General features: G+C 32.8%; 2 protein-coding genes across 2 annotated transcripts; one reads left to right on the top strand and one right to left on the bottom strand.

Moving 5' to 3' along the window:
* Positions 1 to 45: 45 nt before the first annotated feature.
* Positions 46 to 6,872, bottom strand: LOC123679614 (biorientation of chromosomes in cell division protein 1-like 1). The gene is made up of 6 exons (XM_045616986.1): positions 6,509 to 6,872; positions 5,894 to 6,228; positions 3,258 to 5,792; positions 2,516 to 2,596; positions 2,265 to 2,459; positions 46 to 351 (listed from the first exon to the last, which is right to left on the bottom strand). The coding sequence occupies exons 1-6, from the start codon at positions 6,757 to 6,759 to the stop codon at positions 266 to 268; spliced, it is 3,483 nt and encodes a 1,160-aa protein (XP_045472942.1). The 5' UTR covers positions 6,760 to 6,872; the 3' UTR covers positions 46 to 265.
* Positions 6,873 to 6,887: 15 nt separating this feature from the next.
* On the top strand, positions 6,888 to 15,688 carry LOC123679615 (protein fem-1 homolog C). The gene is made up of 8 exons (XM_045616988.1): positions 6,888 to 7,420; positions 7,507 to 7,845; positions 8,272 to 8,531; positions 10,271 to 10,445; positions 10,918 to 11,171; positions 11,231 to 11,496; positions 11,571 to 11,702; positions 13,741 to 15,688. Exons 1-8 carry the CDS (start codon positions 7,128 to 7,130, stop codon positions 13,975 to 13,977), a joined length of 1,956 nt encoding a protein of 651 aa, XP_045472944.1. The 5' UTR covers positions 6,888 to 7,127; the 3' UTR covers positions 13,978 to 15,688.
* Positions 15,689 to 17,877: the final 2,189 nt, after the last annotated feature.

Here is a 17,877-nt window from a genome sequence, read left to right as displayed (position 1 = left end):
TTTTTTAGCATGTTCTTAAAAAGAGGGCAAAAGAAAACTCATACAGATTCGTGAGAATGTAATAGAAACAAACTCATACAGTCACTATATAAAATAAGGAATATTCTTTCATCCACAAGAAATAATAATTTCTATTTATTTTTAAATATCATTTTATGAAACAATAAAGCTACAGCACTGCCATAAAAAATTTATAACATTGAAAATATTATTTTTTATTTACACTTTAATGCAAGCTATACAAAAAAAACAAAGTAAGATTCCATCAGGGGTTTTTCGAATCTCTACCACTTCTTCTTAAATGAATTCGGGGTTTGTACAAATCTTCACTGGAATATCTTTGATTATTCCCTAGAAAAACAGGATGTTACAATAGGGTATTGTTAACTTGAATTACATACACTGTGTCCGTAAAGTATGGAACAAATTCATTTTTAGCTAAACAGACCATTTTAAGAAATAATCCTGAAACACGTCGATTTTTTATTTTAATTTACCGTATTTTAAAATAATAATCTAATATACAGGGTGAATTACTTTCGAGTAATGACGTCACCGTAATTTTTTTCAAATGGAACACCCCCATTTTGTCACAATTTTTCGATTACTCTAGCTGAGCTGATTCCAAAAATGTATCACATATTGATTCCAATTGATACAGGGTGGACAAAAATACAATAGTTTTGTGTGTGCTCGTAAAGTAACGCGTAACATTCTTTATTAGTTAAATTAACAATATTATCAAAAATACGGCAATAAACAAATAATGATATTTCACAAAAAACTAGACGACTATGTTTTTTTTTTAATTGATGATTCTTTCATATTCTGTCTGCTAGACCAAAAGTACCAAACATGTTTGGAAACAGCTCATTTTTATTAATCTAAAAATGTAACAAACTACAGGGTGTTACATTCAAACCAATTGCCGCTAGACAATAAGTATTTTTGATAATATTGTTAATTTAAGTTGTTTATGAGAAATATAATGTAAATGTAGGCTCTGATACCAGCTTTTATCTGTTTAAGGGTCAGGAATAAATAAATAATAAAGCAATTTAACTAATAAAGAATGTTACGTGTTACTTTATGAGCACACACAAAACTATTGTATTTTTGTCCACCCTATACCAATTGGAATCAACATGTGATACATTTTTGGAATCAGCTCAGCTAGAGTAATCGGAAAATTGGGACAAAATGGGGTGTTCCATTTAAAAAAAAGACGGTGACGTCAATACTCGAAAGTAATTCACCCTGTATATTGGATAATTATTTTAAAATACGGTAAATTAAAATAAAAAATCGACGTGTTTCTGGATTATTTCTTAAAATGGTCTATTCAGCTAAAAATGAATTTGTTCCATACTTTACGGACACAGAGTATATTGAAACTTAGACAGTACTTAAAATTCGATTAATGTTAAATGAATTTAAAGTTTTATTATTCACAAAACATTAACACAGCGAAAATTTGTGGAATTTAGTAATATCAAGCCAACATTCATTTGGAATTTCATGGTTTATTTTGAGAAAAATACATTGTCAAAGTAAATAATTAGATACAAAAATATTGCTCAACTTGTGAAGAATCTAGGTAACCACTGTTCTTTTAAAATTTGGAGAAATTAGACAATAAATTTTTGATTTATACAACTATTATTTAACACAATCGTTCCTAACAAAATCACATTTATTCAAATATTTTTTGACATTATTTGGCAAACTATTGAAGGTTGATGAACTAGAATAGATAGGTCCAGCATTATATATTATTTATATGTGTTAATGTTATGGACTATGATTTATAACAAGTGTATGACTTTTTATTGTCATTGGAAATTCACCAGTGAGCTTAACAAGCCTTCAACTATGTGACTTTATAAATACAAATTTATCAATTATTACATTCCAAATTTTTCGTAGTTAGGAAGGAAATATGCACTAAAAGTTTTCACAACACTTGAGATTTTGAAATAATTTTGATTTGCAACTCACAACACTTTAGTGTTTGTTCTAACAAACAAAAAAAACACAAATAAAAAAGAGTCAAAGGGGAATTCACCGAAAACTGATAAAATCAAGGTCCTAACACTTGCACATTTCTCTATCCTGCCTGCATATTTTAGACTACAGGGGTCGCATGTTCTAGTGACTAGAACATTGACTGGAATCTAGTCAATATTCATTCTGTACTCTTCTGTACAAAACAACAGGATTTTCTGCAGAAAATGAGTAGATATTTAAAAAATAGCTTTACTCACTATTCTTCTTCTCGGTAGATCCATCAACAGATTTGTTCGAAGGTTTCGTGTTTACTTCACTATTAGTTCTGGTAGGATCATTTTTGACACCGCTCTGTCTTCTACTCTTTATTTCGGAGGATTGGTTATCCGCATTCATTAGTCCAAGATGTTTGTTTTGAGTTGTATAACTTGAGGCAGTAGTCATTTTACTATCTGAAATGATTTTCATTGAAAATTAGCAACCTCAATTTATACCAAGAATATTATACTTGTGTGAGGATGAATTTTCTTAGATGGCGACAAGCTCCCTGGATTCAGTTTTGTATCTTCGTCTTCCGGTAGTTTGGATGCTGAGAAACATTCGGAAATAACGATTTGAATAAAATAAGTAAATAAAAAATCAAAATCTTCTTCGAATAAAAAATGAATAGTTTTAATAGTGCATAAGTTTTGCGAACTGTGGCTGCAGAATTTTCTTCATTTCATCAGTGAATTTTGACGATTTCAATGCGTTGTTGAAGCGTGTATCTTTCCATTTATAGTGACCTAATTAAACAAAGTGGCGACAATTCGTTCAAATTGAGCCTAAAAATGGCGAATGGGGACATAGAGCCATAGAACTTAAGAATACAATTGACTGAACTGAACTGACACACGTCAAAATCAAAATGATTTGGCCTGATAGTATTTGATTGTATATAAAACAAATTTATTTAACTGAAGAATACTACAGTGACTAAATAAAATGGGCCTTACATTTTGAATAAATCCCAAAAATCAGGTAAATGGAGAATGTAAACAAAAAGCCGCCATATTTAGGCTCAGCCAATCAAAAACGAGACCACGCTTGTCACCACTGTGGTTTATTAAGTCACTGTCAAATGTCAATAGAACACAGCTCCGAAAATGACAGCTACCCAGGTAGCTATTCACCTCTTATTGGAAAACCTTTCACAAATGTAATAAATAAATAATTCAAAAGGAGAAATGTTATGACTGATCTGAACTCACCTGAAGTATCAACATTATTATTAGAAATTTCCTTGTTCTTCTCGTTAACTTTCCTTTTTCTTGTTTGCTGTTTATACTGACCTTGCTTCATAATGATATAACGGTCATAGCTTTGTTTGGATTTCAAAATTTCTTTTTCCAGAATATTGATGATACATTGTAGAAAATTGATTTGAGATATATTCTCAGACGGTTCTAAGCCTTTACATAGATCCCCCTTGCTGTCTAAGCAAACTTCGCAAGAATTATCTGGGACATCAATATCCTGTGATATTGATTCTTCAACTACCAAATTATTTTCAGTGAAATCTTTAACGAGAGTTTCTTCGAAATTTCTAGATTCACCTACGGTTTTTCCAGATTGCATCTTGGCTTTATCATTTATCGATTCGTCATAATAATTCGAGTTGTTTCCTGAATTATCTACATCTAATTGGTTTTTTTTTGTATTAAAGCCAATGTTTTCTTTTTCGGTTTCGAAAATGGAGGAACACTCGTCGATGTTTGTAGTTGCGGAATCGGTTCCATCCTCGGGTTTATTCTTTTTTTTAATCATTTTCTCCGTTAGGGCATTTTTGTGGATCAAAACGATAGCCCTCTGTTTGAAATCCTTGAAGGTCCTAGTGTTCAAATTATCAACTTGGCTTGTAGCAACGACTTCTTCAGATCCTGAAATGTTAACCTCTAGAGAATTTGTGGGTTCTGAAACTGTTGTAACCTCTGAAATGTTCCTCACATGAGAAGTATTCAACACTTTCTGTTCCAATGGAATTTCCGCTGAATCTTTCTCGATTTTAATGGAGGCATCTTTCGCAGCACTGTTAATTGAAGATTTTTCATTATCTTCCGATTCAGGTTCTTCTGGAACAATTCTGGATTTGTAAGTTATGGATTCTTCACAATCACTCACATCTATAACTTCTTCAGTTTTTTCACCGCTACCGACAAAGCTTTTATTTGTTGTTTTAACCGGGGAAACCTCTTCGTCCTCCACATATGGACTTTCATAAGAATTATAATCTACATTAGTAATTTGTTCCATGAATTTGGCTTCAAGTGCGGTCCATTTATCCATACTTATGTTCGAAGACGAAATGAACTCGTCTAAATTTATCGAAGCAGCTTTGGAAGTTTCCGTTCCTTGGTTTTCCTCAGTTTTCTCTTTCTCTTCCGCGTCCTTTTGTTCTTTTTTATCTCGCTTAACATCTTCGGATAAAGTTTCGATTTCTTTCAAGAGGTGTTGTACTTCTTGATTGTTTGAATTCGTTTTAATTAGGCCGTCCAATTTCTTGAGCAGTTTACGTATTTTCATTATTTTCATGGCTTCGTTCAAGTTTGAAGCAAATTTCGGTACTTTAATTTTTTGCATTTCTAGCAAGGCGTTACAAGTGACTTCTTGTTTATCCTCGGTTTTATCAGAATTCCCAGAATATCCCGAACTACCTTCAGAGTTTAGACCGGAAGATTCTTGGTTCGTTTGCTGGGACAAATAGTCACTACCACCGGTTTGATACGAGGAAGAAGAAGTAGTGTGAAGTCTTTTAGTACTCGATGGTCCATCTGAATCTCGGTCTGAAGATCTTCCTCCACTCCTTTTTTCCTTTGAACTGTTATGGTCATCTCTAGACCTTCGTTTCCTTTTCCTATCTTCTTTGTCGTCCTTCTTATGTGAAGATTTCGATTTATCTTCATCTTTTCTACTTTTGGAATCTTTTCTTGAACTGGAAGAACTGTGACCATTTTTACTTTTCTCACTTGTTTCTTCTTTACTATTTTTGGTGCTATTATCTTTTTCCTTTTCTTTGCGATTGTCTTTTGAGCTGCTGTCTCTTTTTCTTGAAGACGAGCTTCGTTTATCATCTCTACTCTTTTCACTCTTCGATGATTCTTTTTTATCTCTCTTGTCATCTTTATCTTTTCTTTCACTTCTCTCTTTCTTACTTTTATCGCTGATGCTGTTATCTCTGTCTGAAGAATGTTTCGATTTTCTATCCTTATCATATTTTTTATCTTTATCTGATCTACTATCCTTGTCACTCTTTACCTTGTCTGATTTACTTTTATCCTCCTTATCTCTAGATTTATCCTCCTTATCTCTAGATTTGTTATCCTTATTTTTATCTGAAATTTTAGGAATTTTGTACTTCTTTTCTTCAGTTTTTCCATCTTTTTCATCTCTTTTAGATTTATCAGATTTCGACTTATCTTTTTCTTTATCACTTCTGGATTTAGACCTATCAGAAGAATGATGTTTTTCTCTTCTTTTATCTTTAGATTTTGATTTTGCTTCTTCAGAACTTTTTTCTGAACTTTCTTCAGTTTGATTTGCATTGTCTTCCTTATTTTCAGAATTAATTTTTCCATCACATATCAATTCAGTTTTAGAATTGGAATCAGATGATTTGTGAGATAAACTGGTGTCTTCCAATTCGATTTTCAAATTATTTTCAGATGGGGACATCCTACTTTCTGAGCTATTTAGAGACATTGCAGAGTCTTGTTTTAGACTATTGTTGGAATCATGACTAACTATGCCTAGAAAAGAGATTCAAATGAATGTCAGAAAATATGATAAAATCAAGAGTACTGGTACATTGCATTATCTAATAAATAACAAAAATTAGAGAAATATTAACCTGATAAAACTGAAGATTGTGAGTCTATCGAATTTTCCTCTAGCAAAATTGTTTCTCGTTTTATTTCTGAAGATGTATCTGTCATCTTGATCTCATTGATTTCTTCCTTTATAAATTTTTTTTCTTCTGGTACTTCAGGAGATATAGCTTCCAGATCTTTAGGTAATAAATCTTGAACGGAATTATTCTCCAACGAAAATGTTTTATCTTTGGGTCTCTCAATACCCAAAAATTTGTATGTAACATCATCGACTTTTGGTAGGAACACACTATTTATTTTTGGATTCACAACTTGATCAACAATCCTTTCAACTCCTGTTTCTAAAAACCCACTTCTGAAAATAAAATAATAATATTATCCATTTTCTTTATCCTGACCGTCTATGAGGCCTCTCGGAACCTCAAAATTTGTGCAATTTAGAAGAATCTATTCTATTCTGAATTACTTTGTTACTGTATTCACTGGCACCTTAGGCACAGCAGAAATAGTGGAACTTTATCAAGTCAGAATTTTTATTCTCCAACCAGACAATAAATGAAAGCTTTATTCGTAAAATCATTGTAACAAAAATCTACATTTATACCATCATATTATGCAAATGAAATCAAACTCACTCATGAATATGTTTTCGGAGCATTTCTCTAACTTGATTTTTGTTCATATCTGGATTCCAGGTTTGTTCTTTGAGAAAGCTAAGGACACTTCCTTCTACTCTTTGTCGCAAATTTTGGTAAGCAGGTTTGGTATCTACATCTGAAATACATTCTTTTCGAAACTGATCAAATATTCCTTGCGATTTCAATTCTTTCACGATTTGTTCAACTAATCTGGGATCTCCAGGGAGAAAATTACACATCATATCCATTTTTAATATGTGGAAATATTTATAGCAGTTGACACTTAGGTTAAAATACACAGCGTAATGTACACAGAGCTAAAACTGAAAAAAAAACAGTAGAAAAACTAGTAAAAAATAGAGAATTCTAAAATTGAATAAGCAAATTCTGTGCATAAGGCATAGAAACAATTAGAAAGACTTTTTATCTGCAATTATCGATGATTGAATGTTTTGTTTTTATTTTTCTCTGTTTCTGACATATGACATGATATTATTGGTATTTGTAATAACTAGTTCGATAAGGGACGATTTAAAAAACACCAAATGAAGAGAAGTAATAAAATCTGTTAAAAACAAAGGATTCAAGCGTGGAAGCCTTAAAAAAACTCCTAAAAATGTGGGAAATATCAAAATTCAGTAATTTACAAGACAAGGATCTTATATTCCTTTCTTTGATGAGTGAATGTAAAAATTTAGCACCAGGATCTCGACTTTCTTGTCCTTTAAGAAGTAAACTTTCAAAGTTATCGATACAAGAAAGATCTGAAATTGTTAATAGATTGGACGCAGGTTGTACTCCTTTGTTTGTAGTTTGTAGAAGAGGACAAGCAGAAATTGTTGAATATCTTATTAGTTATTGCAATGCAAATATAGAGCAAAGAGGATTATATGAAGTTGCTGATGACAGGTAATAATTTTCTGAAAAAAGATGTTATACAATTCCAATACAAAAGTAATACTTATAATTTAGTGGGACAATCAATTTTTTTGTAGGTCAACCCACATGGTAACCCCTCTTTGGTGTGCAGCAGTATCAGGAAAATTGAAAGTTGTTGAATTACTTCTAAATCAAGGAGCAAACATAAATGCAGTATCTGATACTGGTTCCACACCAGTTCGATCGGCCTGTTTTATGACTCATGTCGAAGTTGTGAAGTATTTGGTGGAACATGGAGCTGACATTAACTTGCCTAACTATAATGGTGGTACGTGCTTGATTAACTCGGTCCAAAGCTGTCTTCTATGTGAATTTTTATTGAGAAATGGTGCAGATGTTAATGCTAGAGATATACAAAACAAAACAGCTTTACACTATGCTATTCAAGAACACAGGTATGTTGGTAATTCTTCCAATTTTGTGGTGTAATATATAAATTTGGGGGAATAGCAGTATTTGCGCTTGGCTTTAGCAGATATAAGAAAAAGTCTATATTATTGATAATGGAGAATGTCAATTATTTAGATTATTTCAGATTTTTTTTAATATTCCTTGTTAGTGTTTTTTCTAGTGAATAGTTTTTCTGTGAGATTTTTCCTAGCTAAAGCCAAAGTTTCTGCATAGTAGGAGAACTAACTGTCTTTATAGACTTTATTATTATGCCCTTTCATCATTTAGGTATGATCTATTATAATGAAAAGTAGGAATAGCTTCTCTTAGTCAGTAAATATCTTTGCTATTACTATAAAACAGAAAAAAACAAATTTAAAATATTTCTAAATATCGATATAACTGATCTGTGTTAATTTGAAATTTTTTAGGTTAGAAACAACTAGACTTCTATTGAAGAATGGAGCCAACATTTATGCAAAATCTAGATATGGTGATGATGCCTTGCAAACAGCGTGTTTGAAAGGTGCAGGTCGAATATTTGAATATCTAACTTCTAATTTTTCCTATAGCCCTGAAAAATTAGCCAATGCACATGAACTGCTTGGTGCAACTTATTTGGATGAGCATAATGATACATTCAAAGCTATGCAGTATTGGAAAGAGGCTATATTGATAAGGGAAACTAATGGTGAGTAATTCTTAGGGCGTTTAGTCGAAATATATTGAATATTTTTCATATGTAGAATGTTCTACCAGTAACGTGATGCTGTATTACATTTTAGTCCTGGAATTCTCGATTTTTTTTCCAACACAGTATCATTAAGCTGTATTAGAACTATATTCTCAAATTGTTTGGAGATACACTGGGTATATCAAAAAAATTAAAAAAAACCAATGTTCCGCCTTGAAAATCCAGGTCCGGGTTAACAAAAAATTATGAATCGTTTGAATCCTCGAAACAACACCCTGTACATCTGAATTTTGAAAATCTGTTTTAATATTCGGAAACACTACTAAAAACTAAACTGAGACGTGTACTTCAAATTTTCGCGCAGATAGTTTTACTGCACAAATTTTCAACGTAAAAGTGAAGTTTTTAAGAACTTGGATACCTGAAAGTGGTTTGAAGTGACTTTTAACAATGAATTATCAAAATATTGAATCCATAATTATTTCAACACTAAATCACTGATAACAATGAATATGATCTGAATTATCCTAAACAACAATGGTCTTGTGTCAAAGTGATGGTTGTCAACCTACTTGATTGAAAAAAGATTGCTTAAAGAAACAATAGACTTTACACACAAAAGAGGACTATGTTCTCAATAACTAACTTATAGATTTATCACTAAAAGTTACTTTAAACCACTTCCAGCAAATCAAATTCTTAAAAACTTCATGTTTACGTTGAAAATTTGTGCAGTAATGAGAAACGACGAGATAGTAACTCAAAAATAAAAACTGAAATGGTATACAGCTACAAGAAGAAAAACCAATGTGAAAATTAATCACAAAGTAATGTTGAAATAATTATGGATTCAATATTTTTGATAATTCATTGTTAAAAGTCACTTCAAACCACTTTCATGTATCCAAGTTCTTAAAAACTTCACTTTTAAGTTGAAAATTTGTGCAGTAAAACTGTCTGCGCGAAAATTTGAAGTACACGTCTCAGTTTAGTTTTTAGTGGTGTTTCCGAATATTAAAACAGATTTTCAAAATTCCGATGTACAGGGTGTTGTTTCGAGGATTCAAACGATTCATAATTTTTTGTTAATCCGGACCTGGATTTTCAAGGCGGTTATTTCATGATACGTATGAGCTCTCAATTAGGATCATATTTGCCAAATATGAAGAAAATATACCGGGTGGTTCGTTTGATATGGCCTCAGGAAGAAAGGGGCAAAATTCATAAAACACCCTGTATCTCGGCTACGAAGGCAGTAAGACCCAATAAATGGAGTACCTCCAGAACCGCCTTGGTGCCGCCCATGCACCTGTGAAGTATTTCCGTTTCCCAATGAAACACCCTGTATAATCTGGATGATTATTTTGGATGTAGATATGTAATTTAAATTTGACTTTATTTCATTTAATATCTACCCAGATATTAACAGATATTAGCACAGCAATACTGCTGTGCTGTAATCGATATTATTGGAAATAAAGATTATTGTTATGTTATGTTATCGAATTTTCAGATTACATTGGAATAAATTAATAAAACTTGGATTAATTCATTCCATGTAATCTGAAAATTCAATAAAAACATATATTTGTTCATTTACACTTTTTTGGTATACCCTGTGTACTTCCAAAAATTTGAAAAAGTAGCTCTAATGGAGCCTGACAAACCTAATGGGTTTGAAAAATTGTGTTTCAAAAAAAAAAAAAAGATTTGACGTTCTTTCATAATAATTTCAGGGTTATTACCTAAACAACCGGTGATGCCTGTGTTAGAAAGTTATAGATATCAAAAAGAGTTTGGATCCATGGACGAACTAGAAAATATTAGTGGAGATTTGGATGCAATTCGTATACAAAGCTTATTGATCGCAGAAAGAATTCTGGGTTCCAATCATAAGGATACAATATTCAGGTTAGATTATTTCTCAAAATATCCTCAATTTTGATACAGCAAGATATGATAATAAAATAGTTTGAGAAATCATATTAAAAGGCCAGAAGTTATTAACAATAGTTATTTATAATACAAGTGCACAAGGCATTGATATTCTTCCAAGAGTTCAAAACCGAAAGTATGTCACTAAGAGCCTACAGTATGAGTATTATAAATTATTTTCTGTAATTCACTGAATTTTTATTGAAATTAATGTAATATTACCATTTATATTGTTTAGTGATTTTTGCATTGAAAAATGTTGGTTGGCAGTACTGTTTCCTGTATCACAAATTTGACAGATGATAGATAAATCCGTGATAGGAGAGCTCTTAGTACCAACATATAATAATGAAATATAACCATGAAATCTGTGTGAAACTGAGATATTCCCGCAGAATTAAAGAATTATCTGTGTGTACTATGAAAATAATTGTTGATTTTTTTGAAGATTGATGTATCGAGGTGCGTCGTATGCAGACATGATGCGTCATCAACATTGCATCTATCTATGGCGTAGAGCACTGGAGATACGAACCAAGAAAGATTCGATTCTTTATTCAGATACGTGCTTCACCGCTCAAGCTCTTGTCCGACTCATGATTGATTACAATGAAAAACAGTTGCCTGTTGATGCATCCGAAGCAACACAGAGATTCATCGATATTTTTGAAACATATAAGCTGTTAACGGATGATATTGTAGGTATGTAAAAATAAGACTATAGTTACGACTTTCTAGTGAACACGTAACTATTGCTTCAGAGGTCAGGAACTTACTGATGATACGTCCGGTGTATAAAAGACAAGCGGACTTTTTCGACAAAGTCTTGAGATGTATTACGCATCTGATATTCTTACTGAATTCAACTGCCTTTTGCGAGGAACAAAGAGAATTGGTGGAGAAGGAAGTAAAATCTCTTGTACAAATCGATCCTAAAACTTTTTCGACCCAAGACAGTCTACTGCATTTATGCGTTTCGAGGAACAACACCATATGGTCAAGTTATTTCATAGATGAAGATCCAGTTGTGAGTATTAAATAAGTTTTCTTTTTGGTTTAGGCCTTTTTGAATACCGTTTTGTGAAATATGTTTTATTACAGACTATATTCCCTAGAAAAAAAGTCATGGAATTGCTTTTAAGAAATGGAGCTTCGGTGACGGCTGCAAATAAAGATGGATCTAGTCCTTTACATATAGCGGCATCCTTTAAGGATCAAGTGAATTTTGCTCGGGTAGGTTTTATTTTATTATTATAACGACGAGGATTTGAAAAACCTGGGTTTCTGTCGAAATTACGGGCTATTGGATCAATATTCTCAATTGTCTTTGACGGTTTTGATTAGTCACGTAACTAGTCCCAAATCGTTTCATTTTTATTAATGCCATAGTTTTAGTTGTCAAATGTCAAAAGATGACAGCTACAGAAGTGACAGCTGCCTAGATAGAGGGCATAGAGTAATAAACATAGATATAGAGAGGTATAAGCAAATAGTTACATGGTTAGGTTAGGTTATCGGATTGTGATTTATTTTCAAATCCACAATTTTACTATATCATAATGAATGTATTAAATATTGAATGAAATATATTTATTTGAGTGATTCCCGATTAAATATTCAAATTTGAATATTTGGAATCCGAAATTTTTCCTAATTGCCGAATTTATAATAAGCAGAATATATATTATTTTCTGTATCTACCTGCTGAAATCCTAGGTTGGGCATCTTTTGCTCTCCTAGTGTCATTAGTTGTTTCACGTCGTTTGGCGCGCTTGAAGTTTGTTTTCAGAATTTCTGATATATTTAGGTATTTATTCCATTATATTTTGAGTTAAATGAAACGTTGATTCACTATAGGACATAAGAATTGCGTTCTTTGTCGATAAACTCTTGAATTGAGTGAAATATCGTATCACTGATATGTTTTCATTTCCGCGCGCTTCATGTCAAATTTGATAGTTCGAGTTGGGGACAAAATTTGCTTACTGCAAATGACATATGCTCCGTCTATCTATGTTTATTACTCTGAGAAAAAGGGCTATTCAAAATGAAACCTCTTAATGGAAAACCCTTTAGTATTGAGGCAAACTCTTATCCGAGTAAATCATGTAAAGGGTGTTTTTTTAGAGCTATAGAACATTAAATTGTAATAAAACAACGATGGATTATTCGATTGACTTGAATTTTATTTATCCGCAAAATAATCTTGTGGCATTACATTTTGAATATGATTTCTGGCATATGACCGCCACGGCTGGCTCGGATGTAGTCCAATCTGGACGTCCAATTTTCGATGACTTTTTCCAACATTTGTGGCCGTTCATCGGCAATAACATGGCGAATGTTGTCTTCCAAATGGTCAAGGGTTTGTGGCTTATTCGCATAGACCAATGACTTTACATAGCCCAACAGAAAGTAGTCTAGCGGTGTTAAATCACAAGATCTTGGAGGCCAATTCACAGGTCCAAAACGTGAAATTAGGCGGTCACTAAACGTGTCTTTCAATAAATCGATTGTGGCACGAGCTGTGTGACATGTTGCGCCGTCTTGTTGGAACCACAGCTCCTGGACATCATGGTTGTTCAATTCAGGAATGAAAAAGTTATTAATCATGGCTCTATATCGATCACCATTGACTGTAACGTTCTGGCCATCATCGTTTTTGAAGAAGTACGGACCAATTATTCCACCAGCCCATAAAGCGCACCAAACAGTCAGTTTTTCTGGATGTAACGATGTTTCGACATACTCTTGAGGATTAGCTTCACTCCAAATGCGGCAGTTTTGTTCGTTGAATCATTCAACCAGAAGTGTGCTTCATCGCTAAACAAAATAAAATGGACGTATTGCGCGATACGTATTCCGCACAGAACCATTATTTTCGAAATAAAATTGCGCTATTTGCAAGCGTTGTTCAGGCGTGAGTCTATTCATGATGAATTGCCAAATCAAACTGAGAATAAATCACTTGACAGCTGTCAAATCGATCGCCATCTTGAACAGTAATGACAACTTAAAGTTATATACCTCGAAAAAAAACACCCGTTATAAGTGTATAACAAAACAATATAATATTATTTATAATCTATATTTATTAAGAATTATGTCATGTGGAATAGAAAATTTTTACTTAATGTTAAAGAGAGGACGTTCCATCAAGTAAAATACCAAAAATGAGAGAAAAACATCAAATTTATTATAAATTGTGTATTCCCATTTAGCATTGACGAATTTTATGCGATAAAAAAGTATTTTTATTTTGTATTTTCAGCACATAAAGTTATTACTGGAGTATGGAGCTCATATAGACCAACCCAATAAAAAGGGGGTTACACCAGCTGCTGCTATTATTGATTACAATAAACGAACGACTCCACGAATTCCAATTCTCAAGTATGTAAACCTGAAATGTTTATGTGCTTCTGCTATCACAAAACATAAAGTCCCGTACAAGAATCAAATACCTCGAGCATTGGAAGAATTTATGCAATTGCACGAATCGACATAGGTAAATGTTGTCAAATCGATAAAATTGTAAATAAACTTTATAATTATTATTATTAATTGAGATTGAGCTTAGAGATTCTTTTGAAATTTATTGTGTCCAAATAAAGAACATGAAAATTATTAATCGAATAATTTATGATACGTGAAATATAATGAAAAAATTACTGTTATAGTTGATTATAGAGCTATATATGTTCCATGTTGAAAATGATTTTTTTTTTATTGAAACGAGAGATTTTTTTTAGGCCAGGCTATACAGTGTGTTGGATATAAGAATGGGATAGCATTAGGATCTAAGAAAAGAGACAATGGAAAAAAAATAGTGTATATATTTTAACTAGTATGCTCCAAGCCAATCGACCCCAGTTATAATAATACAAAGTCTGGCTATTAAATAACTAGAGGGCGCAGAAGAGGGGTGGTGAAAAAACGAGTAGTGCATTGGGTATCTAGATATCTTGTCTATGCACGTACCAAAACACGTTCTCGTCACTTTTATTGTGTTTGTGCAGTAGCGGTTTGAAACAAACGTGTTTTTTTCTCGTGCTCGAAAACCAAGTGTGACGAAAAACAGGAGCAACGTATCAATCTCAAATTTCTCGTTAAATTGAAAAAAACTCCCACTGAGTGCTGTGAGTTGTTGCAAGAGGCCTATGAGGACAATTCTCTATCTCGTATGTGTGTTTTTGAGTAGTGTAAGCGCTTCAGTGAGGGGCAAGAGAGCACTGAAGATGACCAAAGCCCAGGTCGCCCTGTCACTGTTTCAACTCCGAAAACAGTGACTAAACCGTCGAATGAGCATCCGGATGAAAAATTTGGTTGATTTTGGTCACTGTTTTCGGAGTTGAAACAGTGACAGGGTGACCTGGGCTTTGGTCATCTTCAGTGCTCTCTCGGCCCTCACAAAAGCGCTTACACCACTCAAAAACACGCGCACGAGATAGAGAATTGTACCCATTGGCCTCTTGCAACAATTTATAGCACTCAGTGGGAGTTTTTTTCAATTTAACGAGAAATTTGAGATTGTAACGTTGCTCCTGTTTTTCGTCAAACATGGTTTTCAGCACGAGAAAAAAATACATTTGTTTCAAACCGCTATTGCACAAACACAATAATAGTGACGAGAAAGTGTTTTGGTACGTACATAGACAAGATATCTAGATACCCAACGCACTACTCCACCACTTCACCAACCCTCTACGGCGCCCTCTAGTCGCACAGTCTCATTATTCAATTGTCAGACTTTGTAATTTGTAACGTTGGATGGATAATTTTCTTTTGGGAAAAAATTTTTTGAGTCATAGTAATTTTTTGCCGAAAAGAGAAAATACATTCAAATAATTATCTTGAAGATTAAAAAAAAATTGTAGAATGGTTTCCTACTTTTGGACAATTGTTACTAGGTACAAATCCGATTGTAATTAATACTGTAAATACCTAATTTAGCAATTAAATTAACTTTCCAAAAATAATTCATTATTTTTTATCGATAAAAAAAATTTGAATCAGTCATTAATCCTGTCCCATATTTATCTTGGACACTGCATATTTTGGTGGAATCAGTAACTAGTTCTTGATGTGCTGTCATCAACTAAATTGGTATATTTTTCAAATATGCCATATTTGAAAATGTTAGATGTTGGGAATTCCTGAAAATATGTGTATGTTTCCAACAAAACTGAAATTAGGTGCAATAAAAATTTTTATTTTGATATTCGTATATATTTAACCCAATTCAAATTATTTCATGGTATTTATAATTGCTTACAAGGAAATTATATGAAAATTTAATCTTGCAAAGTAGGATATAACTTGTGTTTCACAGGGCTGTCGGTGGAGGGTAGGTGATCGCTTAGGGCGCCAAAAATTCAGGGGCAACATTGAAGTTCGAACAAAAAATTCAGATGTATGAAAATTCAAAGTACAGAATGACAATGAAATTCCACATTAATCCTTAAGGTCTAGAGAAAATAAATTATTAGTTTGAATAGGTGTACCTAATACAGAAGTGATGGCACACCAATAGTCAGGTTTTCTTTAAAATTACAAAAATTCCAGAAAATTTGCCTGCAAGCCATCTATACACAATTCACTGAACTCATTCTGGCCTCAGTCAATCAAAAGTAGAACCCTGTAACGTATGAGGTACAACTATAGCTTGGTTAGAGCTACTGTTCCTAGATGTCGCCACATAGTCGAATAAAAAACAAAATGGCGGATGTGCCAAATTCAACCGTGTCCACCCAAAACGCTTATTTTATAATTGCTTTATGAAAAGAGTTTTTCAACAGATCAGGATCACGATTTGTTATTACTTAATATGATCTTCATTCATGAACACTTACTTATCCATCATAAGTTGTTTTCTGAAAGGATTTAATGCTATTCTATCTAATACCCTAGGTGATTTTGGAAAAAAAAGGCATCGGAAAAATCCAAGCTGAATATCAGTTTCTTCCTAACATGCCTCAAAACTGACATATTGCGAAGTTTGTAGAGAAACTGTTTTTTTTCCGCGCGAAATCAATTGATTATTCGAAATCTACTACCTCATTGAAACTCTTCAAAAATATGATAAAATGTTCGAATTCAATAGGTGAGCGTTCTCGGAAAGATCAAGACCTGGAAATTTTCCCGCCAAAAAAAATTTTTAATTCAGATCAAAAATTTGATGTTAAGAAGAATTTTTCATGTTGAATTCCTACTCGCAATCAGTTCCTTCCTAGAAGACCCCAAAAATGAATAATGCGACTTTTGTGACATCAATTTTCAAGAGAGTTCGACCTGCCCTCTGGTGGCTAAAATCTGATGTTTGCAAAATGGGTATACATACCCCAATCCAGCAGTGTGTGTAAAAACGGCTATAAATATTTAGAAAAATTTTTCTGGTGGGAATAGATGCCAAATTCGGAATCTACGACCTCGAATCCCTCTAAAACTATCAAAAAATGTTCGAATTTGATCGGTCGATTTTTTCGGAAAAACAAAGACTATAACCTTGGATATTTTTTCGCCAAAAAAAGTTTTTGTTTCAGATCGACTTCAAAATTTGATATTATAAAGAATTTTTGATTCTGAATCCGTTTCTGCAATCAGTTCCTCTCTAGAAGCTCCCAAAATTGAGTTATTCCCTTTTTTGTGGAAAAAATTTGGAAGTGATTAGTCTGCCCTCTGGTGGCTAAAGTTTGAGTCTCGTAAATTGGTAAATTATGCCCCCCAACTAGGACATTCCAGTTGTGTAAAAATTGTGCTTTTGAGGTATAGAAAATATTTTCTGGTAATAATCGATGCCAAATTCGGAATCTACGACTTCGAAACTGTCTAAAAATATTGTAAAATGATCTGATTCGATCACTTCAGACATACTTCAGAATTTGGTGTTATGAAGAATTTTTTGTTGTAAAATGGTTTCGCAATTAGTTTTTCACTAGAAGCCCAAAAATTTAGTTATTTCGAGTATTGTCGGAAATTTTTTAAGAGGTTTGATTGGGGATTATTTTTACCGTTGAATATTTATTTTTATGGTCTAAGGATACTAAATGATCAGTTTGAATAGGTTTATGCATTCCAACCGAAGTGATGACATATTAATTATGCTATTTTTCCTTTAATTTCAATTCAATTTAGTACCGAATTTGCCTGTGTGCCATCTATACAAAATTTAGTGAACTAATTCTTGCCACGAACAACTACGAGAAGAATCCTGTATCGATACATCACTTCTAGTTTGGTTAGAGCTACTTTTTTTAGATGTCGCCACATAGTCGAATCTTTGGAAGCGTTACACTTATTCGCATCTGCCTAAAAAATGATGGTATATTTGGTATTTACCAAGTAACTGATGAAATCAGCTTGAAAATTTGATTTTATGTAGAATCTTCAATTTTTAAGACCTATTCAT

This window comes from Harmonia axyridis, chromosome 5 (genome assembly GCF_914767665.1).
Source record: "Harmonia axyridis chromosome 5, icHarAxyr1.1, whole genome shotgun sequence".
Taxonomy (NCBI): domain Eukaryota; kingdom Metazoa; phylum Arthropoda; class Insecta; order Coleoptera; family Coccinellidae; genus Harmonia; species Harmonia axyridis.
Note: the sequence above shows the minus strand (reverse complement) of the source record. Positions and strands in the feature narration are given on the sequence as shown.

Excerpts from the sequence above, each read along its gene's own strand:
- LOC123679614 (XM_045616986.1), bottom strand. The coding sequence starts at position 6,759 with ATGGATATGATGTGTAATTTTCTCCCTGGAGATCCCAGATTAGTTGAA. Across the intron at positions 2,460-2,515 it reads GAAAATTCATCCTCACACAA|ATAGTAAAATGACTACTGCC; the intron begins GTATAATATTCT and ends AAATCATTTCAG. Across the intron at positions 352-2,264 it reads ATCTACCGAGAAGAAGAATA|GGAATAATCAAAGATATTCC; the intron begins GTGAGTAAAGCT and ends CTGTTTTTCTAG.
- LOC123679615 (XM_045616988.1), top strand. The coding sequence starts at position 7,128 with ATGTGGGAAATATCAAAATTCAGTAATTTACAAGACAAGGATCTTATA. Across the intron at positions 7,421-7,506 it reads TATGAAGTTGCTGATGACAG|GTCAACCCACATGGTAACCC; the intron begins GTAATAATTTTC and ends ATTTTTTTGTAG. Across the intron at positions 8,532-10,270 it reads ATTGATAAGGGAAACTAATG|GGTTATTACCTAAACAACCG; the intron begins GTGAGTAATTCT and ends TAATAATTTCAG.